The 11,889-nt window shown below is 42.2% G+C and overlaps 1 protein-coding gene across 1 annotated transcript in view; it reads right to left on the bottom strand.

The window, feature by feature from the left end:
- The window catches only part of itga11 (integrin subunit alpha 11), a 98,229-nt gene that overhangs the window by 36,643 nt on the left and 49,697 nt on the right, over window positions 1-11,889 (bottom strand). The window contains exons 9-14 of the mRNA XM_062963156.1: window positions 11,569-11,734; window positions 9,285-9,355; window positions 7,861-8,005; window positions 5,441-5,589; window positions 3,858-3,998; window positions 685-888 (exon numbers count right to left, since the gene is read on the bottom strand). Of these exons, the coding sequence (XP_062819226.1) occupies window positions 685-888; window positions 3,858-3,998; window positions 5,441-5,589; window positions 7,861-8,005; window positions 9,285-9,355; window positions 11,569-11,734 (876 nt within the window). The remainder of the gene's footprint in view (window positions 1-684; window positions 889-3,857; window positions 3,999-5,440; window positions 5,590-7,860; window positions 8,006-9,284; window positions 9,356-11,568; window positions 11,735-11,889) is intronic.

Below are 11,889 nucleotides of genomic sequence, written 5' to 3'. Positions count from 1 at the left end.
GGCTGGATTTCGTATCACAAAATCACAAGTCGAACACTTCCCAAGTGTCTAGGACTGTGTGATGTATTTTCGGATGATGCATGCAGATCCCAGTCGGGTGGCCTTTTGCAGTTGGCAGATCGTAATTTTGTCAATGTCTATTTTTCCAAATGCCGGCTGAGGTCTTTTGGCATGGCACCCAATGTGCCAGTATTGTGTATTATTATGATTATTACTATTATTATTAATACCCTGCTATCCTTGAGTTATAGTTCTACAAGGTCTTTAACCTTTTCAGCGTAAGGGTCTTGGTACCTCCCCAAGCTACTAATCCTAGTATTCCATAGTATTATTTTGTCCCAATACGACCATTTTCACCACTTAATTTATTTCTATTTGTCCAGTGTTCATTCTGGAGCCCCCGGTGGTGCAATGGGTTAAACCTTTGTGCCGGCAGGACCGCTGACTGACAGGTTGTCAGTTCGAATCCAGGGAGAGCGGGTGAGCTCCCTCTGTCAGCTCCAGCTCCCCATGCAAGGACATGACAGAAGGATGGTAAAACATCAAACATCCGAGCGTCCCCCGGGCAACGTCCTTGCAGACAGCCAATTATTGCAGTTTCTCAAGTTGCTCCTGACACACACACACACACACACACACACACAAATATTCGTTCTGACAATAATAGCCTAGGACGGCCTCTACCTGCTTGTATTTCCGGAGGAGGTTTTCTTGATAGCCGTGGAAGACATAGATGGCTCCCTGATGGTCGTCTTCCAGCGGAGCCCCGACAACAACGTCGTTGAAAGAGTCCTGGTTCAGGTCCGAGACGGAGGCGATGCAGGAGCCAAAGCGGGAGTTCTGGTAGCCTGGCAAGTCCATTAATGACCCGCTGGAGACAAATCGGTCCTTGGAGAAAGGAGAGAAAGTAGGCACACATGTCAACAAAACTATGGGAAACACACATAGGCTGCCAGTTCGCCAAAAACCAACCGTTTATAGCAGCTTTGAGTCTCTTTTGAGAAAGGAAAGCTGTATATAATAATAATAATAATAATAATAATAATAATAATAATAATAATAATAATAATAATGTAGGACTTCCGAATCCAGACTGACAAAGTTCTGGAACACAACACACCAGACATCACAGTTGTGGAAAAGAAAAAGGTTTGGATCATTGATGTTGCCATCCCAGGTGACAGTTGCATTGACGAAAAACAACAGGAAAAACTCAGCTGCTATCAGGACCTCAAGATTGAACTGCAAAGACTCTGGCAGAAACCAGTGCAGGTGGTCCCGGTGGTGATGGGCACACTGGGTGCCGTGCCAAAAGATCTCAGCCGGCATTTGGAAACAATAGACATTGACAAAATCACGATCTGCCAACTGCAAAAGGCCACCCGACTGGGATCTGCGCGCATCATCCGAAAATACATCACACAGTCCTAGACACTTGGGAAGTGTTCGACTTGTGATTTTGTGAAACAAAATCCAGCATAACTATCTTCTTTGCTGTGTCATACAACGTCGTTGTGTCAATAATAATAATAATAATAATGATGATTTGTTGTGCCAGCTGTCAGCTCTAGTTTGTAGTGCGGTTTTCTTGTACTGATTCTTTGTCTGCTGTGTTTTGAGGAGTTTCTGATTTTTGACTTCAATCAAAGTAGGTTCTTCACTTTGCTTTACATATTCTGCCAACTGCAAAAGGCCACCCTACTGGGATCTGCACGCATCATCCGAAAATACATCACACAGCCCTAGACACTTGGGAAGTGTTCGACTTGGCCGGCGGAGCCTGGAAGGGCGCAGTAGAGTCTCAATTATACAACATAAATGGGCCAGCAAAACGTTGGATATGTTGGATAATAAGGTGGGATTAAGGAAAAGCCTATTAAACATCAAATTAGGTTATGATTTTACAAATTAAGCACCATGTTTAACATCATGTTTAACAACAAATTTGACAGAAAAAGTCATTACGTAGTAATAGCTGTATTTACGAATTTAGTACCAAAACATCACAATGTATTGAAAACATTGAGTACAAAAACATTGAATACCAAAAGGCAGACCACGTTGGATAATCCAGAACATTGGATAAGCGAATGTTGGATAAGTGAGACTCTACTGTATGTGGAATGTTCAGGGTGGGAAAAAGAACTCTTGTCTGAGGCAGGTGTGAATGTTGCAATTGGCCACCTTGGTTAGCATTAACTAGCCTTGCAGCTTCAAAGCCTGGCCGCCTTCTGCCTGGGGTAATCCTTTGTTGGGAGGTGTTAGCTGGCCCTGATTGTTTCCTGTCTGGAATTTCTCTGTTTTCTGAGTGGTGTTCTTTATTTACTGTCCTGATTTTAGAGTTTTTAAAATACTGACATTTCGCCCATGTCTACTAACTTTGTCCCCACTTCAGGTAAGTCACCCCAGTCGTGCCATCAGAGTTGCCAAAGGTTGAGAAGAAGGTCATCATTCTCATGCTCAGCAGACGGCAAGGACCATAGTTATCATGCTGAGCATATTCTCCAAAATGCCAAAGCCTAGTTACCGTAGCCTTATTCAAGCTTCTATCTTAGTAAGAAGACTAAAACTACCATATATTTACATAAGTCTAAGCCACACCTTTTTTTGCCTAAATGATTGTGCCAAAATTGAGGTGCACATTACAACCAGGGGAACTGTGACCTCTGCCGATGATAGACCTGGACCAAGCTTGGGACACAGAACCCCCAGGACTAACTCAACTTACTGGAGGGGCTTGAGGGGACTGACTCACCATGGTGGGAGTTGTAGTTCACCCTACAGCCAGAGAGCACACTGAACCCCACCAATGATACATCTAGAGGAAACTTGCTCAACATAACAAACTTTAAGTACTGATCGAGTTTCTCGGGGTTAACCTGGCATGATGTGAGTTGTAGTTCACCCACAACCTTATGCATTTAGTACAATTAAAATTGACTTTTTCATATAACCTGGGCAACGCCGGGTACCCAAACTAGAGTATGTATGTGTGTATATATATATGTAATGAAGTACAAAATTTTGGTATACAGATGTTATGTTTAATTGTGTATTTGTGTTTTATAAGGGTAAGTATTGCAGTTGCTGCCTCTCAGCACTCAAAGGCTGGTTGCCATGGAGAAGGGGGCGGAGCCAACTGCCCTTTGGCTGAGGAAGAGTACAGTTTAAAAAAGAGAGCCAGTCTGTGCTCTGATGAGGCACAGGGAAGACTGATCCTAGGTTAAGAGGATCAGGGAGACTCAATTGGTCGTTTTGAGTCAGTTTAAAATAAGTTTGGTGACTTAATTGATATAATCTGTGTCCTAGTAAGGAACAGAGAATCTGTGATAGCATATCACAGGGGTGACTGTGGTATAAACGTGGCTGAGGAATAGCGTTTCCTTAAGTAAAAGAAGTAATATTTTAGAGAGTTGATTCATCTTATTCTGGAATTGTAACTGTTATTAAGAATACCTCTTCGTGAGAAACATCATTGTAACCACTAAGCTTTGTGCCTGAATAAACTTGTTATTGTTTTTCCAACATCGAAGCCTCTGTCATATATATATATATATTCTGAACCAAATATGCTACCATCTTAAGTGGATAAGAAGAAGAAAGGAATAAAAAGTAAAAGGTCTCCTCCCTGAGTCTTTGGTGGCTAGATCATTTCAATTGGTGGTTCCCTCTTTTCAAATTGGTGGCAGTCATAATTAGCTCCATTACAAATTGGTGGCAGCTCCTCGTAATTAAGATTCTTCACAAATTGGTGGGAGCGGTGGGATAAAAAGATTCCCCCTGCCTGAAAGAGCCTTAGACATAATAACATATTTACAATATATATATATATGGCACAAATCTCCCGGCTAAAGTACCTCTTTGAGGGAATAGACATAGACCTTCCCTTTCTCTCTTCCTTCGCTGAAGTACATTGGGGCTCCGACCAACAAAATATCGGTGACCCCGTCCCCATTCACATCCACAGAATTGATTTCGCTTCCATAATAGGCACCGATCTGAAAGAGAGAAAAAAGATAGAGAAAAATGTGTGGAATGAACTGAGGATCATTGTGGCTTCGATCGCTTAACATAATTCCAAGACATTAAAGGCATTTGGAAGGATAATGCCGGGAACGGGAGGCATTTCAGAACGGAAGCAATCTATCATCGCTTCGTCTAGACGGCTTTCCTGGAAAAACAAAATATGCAGATTAATCACTTTGATTCTGGAAGATTAAGGATTGTGATAGGATTATATGTGATAGGATTCAGTCCTATTTGCATCAAGTGAAAGACAAGGTACAGGTCTTTATTTAGTTCTCCTGGAGTGACAAGAGGGAGTCCATGAAATAGAATGCATAAAAGGATACAAATGGTACATCTGTGCTTTATATATGTTCATCTAATTGCCAGCATCAGACCACACCTGGAATCACACTGCGTCCAAATTGTCAGAGTATTTGCAGCGGGAGCAGTAGTTGGATGGAAGCAGTGGAGCGCAGAACGAAGAGACACTCGGAGACGTTGGTAAAACTATTTACAAAGTTTAACTGTATGCAGCAATAATCAACACAGACAGACTTGCAGACGACAGATGAACACGGGACTGCTCTGTTCTCCAACAGAACTTGACTCGAACTCTAGGCAGACAGAACTCAACAGAACTGAACTGATGCAATCATTATGCAAAAACACTTGTGTCTGGATACTCCCTAGTTCCAGCCATGCACCAAGGTCATCATGGCTTCTTGGCAATTAACTCTTTCCACGCTATGGTACAACTGAACAGAACTGAACTGATGCAATCGTTATGCACAAACACTTGTGTCTGGATACTCCCTAGTTCCAGCCACACATCAAGGTCATCATAGCTTCTTGGCAATTAACTCTTTCCACATTATGGTACATTCTGGATGATGCAATCAGTTGCAATACAAGCATGGCACAAATTGTCAGAGTATTTGCAGCGCAGCAGTAGTTGGATGGAAGCCGTGGAACGCAGAACGAAGAGACACTCGGAGACGTTGGTAAAACTATTTACAAAGTTTAACTGTATGCAGCAATAATCAACACAGACAGACTTGCAGACGACAGATGAACACAGGACTGCTCTGTTCTCCAACAGAACTTGACTCTAACTCTAGGCAGACAGAACTCAACAGAACTGAACTGATGCAATCATTATGCAAAAACACTTGTGTCTGGATACTCCCTAGTTCCAGCCACACATCAAGGTCATCATAGCTTCTTGGCAATTAACTCTTTCCACACTATGGTATATTCTGGATGATGCAATCAGTTGCAATACAAGCATGGCACAAATTGCATTTAAACACTATCAATACACAAATCCCACATTAACAAAAGGCACCAGCTCCTAGGAAGGGAGGGGCATATGCAAAGACAAAGCCACGGAGGCAAAAGTTTAGTATTTCTTGGCTTGTGGTCCCTTCATTACCTGCTCCCCTTTCAGCGCCTGGTGGATGGTGAGGTTCCGGTCGACGTGCATCGTGAAGAGGATCACTTTCCCCGTGTGGTTGAAGCGGGGAGCCCCCGCCACGTAGACCCTGCCCAGCGCTTTCGAGACCACCGACGTGACTGTGTAACCTGCATCGCACAAAGACACACAGCACTCACAGAGGCATGCCACAGATCAGAACAATAGGCAACGCAGTTTCTGTTCCTGGGTTATAAACATCATTTCCTAAGAACATGGGGAAAGTTCATTAAACTGTCAAAACTTTGTTTCTGCAGGAGGGACATCCTGCTATAGCACATTTTGCTCTAGTTTTCCAATGAATCTCTCATCAGAAAGTCACAAGCAATTCAACCTAGTTTGTGGCAGCCACAGAAACGAAGTTTCTGGAGTAGAGCAACGACTTTCAAAGTAAGGACCCCACAATGGATCAGGAAATAACACTTTCAAACCAGGAATAGATTTTTTTTCAAATTTTGCTATATATATTAGAGACATTGTATGCCACAGCAAACAAGATAGATATGCTGGATTTCATATCACAAAATCACAAGTCGAACACTTCCCAAGTGTCTAGGACTGTGTGATGTATTTTCGGATGAAGCGTGCAGATCCCAGTCGGGTGGCCTTTTGCTATTGGCAGATTGTAATTATATTATTATATTAGAGATATTATTATTATTATTATTTTATGTATAAATATGTACATGTATACACACACAAACACTAGCTGGGCCCTGCCACGCATAGCTGCAAGGCTATTCAATGGTATTCAAGCTGGGCAACAAAGGATTCCCCTAGCTAGGAAACAGCCAGGCTTTGAAGCTGCAAGGCTATTCAATCATATTCAAGCTGGGCAACAAAGGATTCCCTTAGCTAGGAAGCAGCCAGGCTTTGAAGCTGCAAGGCTATTCAATCGTATTCAAGCTGGGCAACAAAGGATTCCCTTAGCTAGGAAACAGCCAGGCTTTGAAGCTGCAAGGCTATTCAATCGTATTCAAGCTGGGCAACAAAGGATTCCCCTAGCTAGGAAGCAGCCAGGCTTTGAAGCTGCAAGGCTATTCAATCGTATTCAAGCTGGGCAACAAAGGATTCCCCTAGCTAGGAAGCAGCCAGGCTTTGAAGCTGCAAGGCTATTCAATCATATTCAAGTTGGGCAACAAAGGATTCCCCTAGGTAGGAAGCAGCCAGGCTTCGATGCTGCAAGGTTGCTCTGTGCTATTCTAGTTGGCCAACAAAGGATTCCTCTTGGCAGGAGGCAGCCAGGTTGTGATGCTGCAAGGCTATTCAGTGCTATTCAATCTGGGCAGCTAAGGATTCCCCCTTGGCTCAATTAGAAAAGAGTTCTTTCTCCCACCGTGGATCTTTCAGATGTACAGGTATTTAATTTATATGTGCATAACAACATTTCACACGTGCACATTGGGTCCAAGTGTCTGGGCTTCGACTCTGAATAGCGGGCTCTTCCCAAGGGCCGAGGTGAAGGTAAAGGTTTTCCCCTGACGTTAAGTCCAGTCGTGTCTGACTCTGGGGTTGGTGCTCATCTCAATTTCTAAGCCAAAGAGCCGGCGTTGTCCGTAGACTCCTCCAAGGTCATGTGGCCACTGGCATGACTGCATGGAGCGCCATTACCTTCCCGCCGGAGTGGTACCTATTGATCTACTCACATTGTCCGCAGACACCTCCAAGGTCATGTGGCCATAGGCATGACTGCATGGAGAGCCATTACATAGTGTTATATAGTGTTATTATGATAGAAACATCTACCGATGGTACATGTTTGGTCCCATGCTATAATATTAATAATAATAATAATATGCGCTGAGCTGCTGAACTTGCAGACCGAAAGGTCCCAGGTTCAAATCTCGGGAGCGGAATGAGCTGTTAGCTCCAGCTTCTGCCAACCTAGCAGTTTGAAAACATGCCAATGTGAGTAGATCATTAGGTACCGCTCTGGTGGGAAGGTGACGGCGCTCCATGCAGTCATGCCATTGGCCACATGACCTTGGAGGTGTCTGGGGACAACGCTGGCTCTTGGGCTTAGAAATGGAGATGAGCACCAACCCCCAGAGTCGGTCACGACTGGACTTAATGTCAGGGGGAAACCTTTACCTTTAATAATAATAATATTTTTTAAATGCCAGCCCTGACTGTATCTACACAATAGAACTAATGTGGTTTGACTCCACTTCAAATGCTATGGAGCTATTATTTTGTAAGATCTTGAGTCCTCCTTCCCCAATAATGCTCGTGCCGCACCCAATAACAACTCCCATTTTTTCCTTTGCATTGAACCGTGGTGGTGAAAGGGTGTGGGGCTGCATGCATTCCCCGGTGCAGATGCACCCCAGCTAGAAAGATGCCTCTTGTTCTTCTGCCACTTTCCCAAGCGCTGTTCTTACCCAGGTAGGCTCCGTGGTTCTTCAGCTCCTCCGGAAACTCCTGGAGGTAGGACTCCCGGTGCGGAACCACTTTGCCGCTGGTGGTCTCCTTCAGGACGGCTCCGTTCCAGTCGTAGGCCCCCACCGCCCCCAGAAGGATCCCGTCCTGTGAGGAAGAGGAAGAAGAGGGGGAAAGGAGGAAGACAGGAGGAGGAAGAGGAAGGAAGGAGAAGAGAAAGAAGGAAATTAGGTGCAATGATAGTAAACTCCATTGACTCAATGGGTCTATTCTCATTGGGACTAGCTGTAGGGCTTAGGTGTCCTTTCTTGATGCCTGAAGATAGGAATGTGCGCGCACACAAAAATGCACAGAAGAGTGGCCAGTGGTCTTCAAGCCGATGGTGTTTTTGTGTGTGAAATGGTTGAACCTTGCAGCTTTGGTGCTGTCATGATCTCCAATCTTTGACATCTCTGGTCGGCTGACAAAGAACAGATGCCAGCCATAAAACGGGCCAGCCATAAAACCTCAATGACCCTCTGGTCTGTGAGAGCCCCTATATACATGGGCCAAAGAGAAGGTTCTGGTATTCTGTACAATAAAACCTGTTGGAATCTACCAGCGTGTGTCTTGGTGCTTTTTCTGGTGGAAGACTGACCCACAGCACAACTGGGAGAAGAGAACCCGACAGGTGCCTCACCAGACTTGACTTGGAATCCCTTCCCTCGGCAAAGGCTTCGTTGGGTTGCTGTGTGTTTTCCGGGCTGTCTGGCCATGTTCCAGAAGCATTCTCTCCGGAAGTTTTGCCCACATCTATGGCAGGCATCCTGAGAGATTGTGAGGTATATCCATAGATGTGGGCGAAACATTAGGAGAGAATGCTTCTGGAACATGGTCACACAGCCTGGAAAACACACAGCAACCCTGTGATCCCGGCCATGAAAGTCTTTGACCACACAACGGCTTAGTTGCTCCTCAGCCCTGACTTTGGCCTTATGGTGACCCTCTTCCCTTTGGCCGTCTTGCCCCATAAGTCCGTAGCCGTATTTGCCTACAAAGAGGCCCTTGCCAAGAACAAATCCTGCCGAGATGCGCCAAGGAACATTCTTCATCTCCGTTTCCAGTCAACAAGCTCTCCAAAAACAGCGTGCCTTGGGTATCACTTTCCCCAAAGAGCCAAACAGAAGCCTCTTCTAGGGATTTCTGGACTTGAGCTTCCATATTTATTTCCAAAATTGCATCAGAAAGTTAGAAGCGGAGGTTTGAACGTCCTCCAGTTTCTGATACGCAAATAATCCAGGTATTTCCATCTTCCATACTTGGTCCTCTTGATGGATGGAGACATCGTAAACCGGGGACGTCTTGGGCTCCTTAATATCAACCACATGCCCAGGACGCATGAATCACCGAGGGACAAAGGGGGAAAACAACCCGATTATTCACTCACTTCCACAATGTGCGATGAAAATCCCGTCTGGGACATTTCCAGGCCGAAGGAGATTTCATTCTTGTTGGTTCCTAAAAAGGAAAAATAAAATTACCGTATATACTCAAATATAAGCCGAGGCTCCTAATTTTACCACAAAAAAACCTGGGAAAAGATTGACTCAAGTATAAGCCGAAATACGAATAAAATTACCGTATATACTTGAGTATTAGCCGACCCAAATATAAGCCGAGGCACCTAATTTTACCACAAAAAAACCTGGGAAAAGATTGACTCAAGTATAAGCCGAAATACGAATAAAATTACCATATATACTTGAGTATTAGCCGACCCAAATATAAGCCGAGGCACCTAATTTTACCACAAAAAAACCTGGGAAAAGATTGACTCAAGTATAAGCCGAAATACGAATAAAATTACCATATATACTTGAGTATTAGCCGACCCAAATATAAGCCGAGGCACCTAATTTTACCACAAAAAAACCTGGGAAAAGATTGACTCAAGTATAAGCCGAAATACGAATAAAATTACCGTATATACTTGAGTATTAGCCGACCCAAATATAAGCCGAGGCACCTAATTTTACCACAAAAAAACCTGGGAAAAGATTGACTCAAGTATAAGCCGAAATACGAATAAAATTACCATATATACTTGAGTATTAGCCGACCCAAATATAAGCCGAGGCACCTAATTTTACCACAAAAAAACCTGGGAAAAGATTGACTCAAGTATAAGCCGAAATACGAATAAAATTACCATATATACTTGAGTATTAGCCGAACCAAATATAAGCCGAGGCAACTAATTTTACCAGAAAAAAACTGGGAAAACATTGACTCCCGTATAAGCAGAGGGTGGTAAATTTCAGAAATAAAAATAGATACCAAAAAATTACGTTAATAGAGGCATCAGTAGGTTAAATGTTTTTGAATATTTACATCAAGCTCAAATTTAAGATAAGACTTTCCAACTCTGATCAAATCATTATTCTCATCTTCTTCAATGTCAATGTGCTTATGTATCCTTTTAATAGTAATAGAGTAAAATAATACATGTAATAATAATAATAATAAATACAGGAAAATAATACAAGTACAGTAGAGTCTCAATTATCCAAGCTAAACGGGCCAGCAGAAGTTTGGATAAGCGAATATCTTGGATAATAAGGAGAGATTAAGGAAAAGCCTATTAAACATGAAATTAGGTTATGTTTTTACAAATTAAGCACCAAAATATCACATTATACAACAAATTTGACAGCAAAAGTAGTTCAATATGCAGGAATGTTATGTTGTAATTACTGTATTTACGAATTTAGCACCAAAATATCACGATAAATTGAAAACATTGACTACAAAAATGCGTTGGATAATCCAGAACGTTGGATAAGCGAGTGTTGGATAAGTGAGACTCTACTGTAATAATAATAATAATAATAATAATAATAATAATAATAATAATAATAAATACAGGAAAATAATACAAGTACAGTAGAGTTTCACTTATCCAAGCTAAACGGGCCGGCAGAACCTTGGATCAGCGAATATCTTGGATAATAAGGAGGAATTAAGGAAAAGCCTATTAAACATCCAATTAGGTTATGATTTTACAAATTAAGCACCAAAGAATCACGTTATACAACAAATTTGACAGAAAAAGTAGTTCAATATGCAGGAATGTTATGTTGTAATTGCTGTATTTACGAATTTAGCACCAAAATATCACGATATATTGAAAACATTGACTGCAAAAATGGCTTGGATAATCCAGAATAAGCGAGGCTTGGATAAGTGAGACTCTACTGTAATAATAAATAGAGTAAAATAATAAATGCAATAATAATAATAATAATAATAATAATAATAATAATAATAATAATATCAGAGTGAAATATCAGAGTGAAATAATAAATGTATTAACAATAATAATAAAAATAGAGTAAAATAAATGTAATAGTAGCAGCAATAATAGAGAAAAATAATAAATGTAATAATACCAATAATAATAGAGGAAAATAATAAATGTAATAATACCAATAATAATAGAGAAAAATAATAAATGTCCCATATATTCTCGAGTATAAGCTGACCCAAATATAAGCCAGACAGGACTCTCCCCTGAGTATAAGCCGAGGGGGGCTTTTTCAGTCTTAAAAAAGGGGCTGAAAAACTAGGCTTATACTCGAGTCTATACAGTATATGGGAGAAAGGTGTTTGAAGAGCGATCCAGGGAGCAGAAGAGGAAGAAAGGGCGAGGGCTGTGCGGAAGGAGAAGAGACCTTCCAGGCTGAAAATCCTCTCTCCCAGAGCGTCCACGATGTCTTTCAGGGCAGCTTCGTCGCTGACGTTGAAGAAATGCTTGTCGTCAGGGTCGCTCGCAATGTACTTGATTTCGTTCAGAAAAGCTTCAGGGTTGATCCCTCTCCTGTTGTAGTAACCAAGGACCTGGGTCAAGAAAAAAGGCAGAAAAGGGGGCTCAGGACACACTGGGCAACACACGGGGTGTATTTACATTACGGAATCAGTGGCACTGCTTGAGAGATAGAGATAGAGATAGAGATAGAGATAGAGATAGAGATAGAGATAGAGATAGATAGAGA

The sequence above is a fragment of the Anolis carolinensis genome, unplaced genomic scaffold, assembly GCF_035594765.1.
Source record: "Anolis carolinensis isolate JA03-04 unplaced genomic scaffold, rAnoCar3.1.pri scaffold_11, whole genome shotgun sequence".
Classification (NCBI taxonomy): Eukaryota; Metazoa; Chordata; class Lepidosauria; order Squamata; family Dactyloidae; genus Anolis; species Anolis carolinensis.
This window is presented reverse-complemented; position numbering and strand designations above follow the sequence as displayed.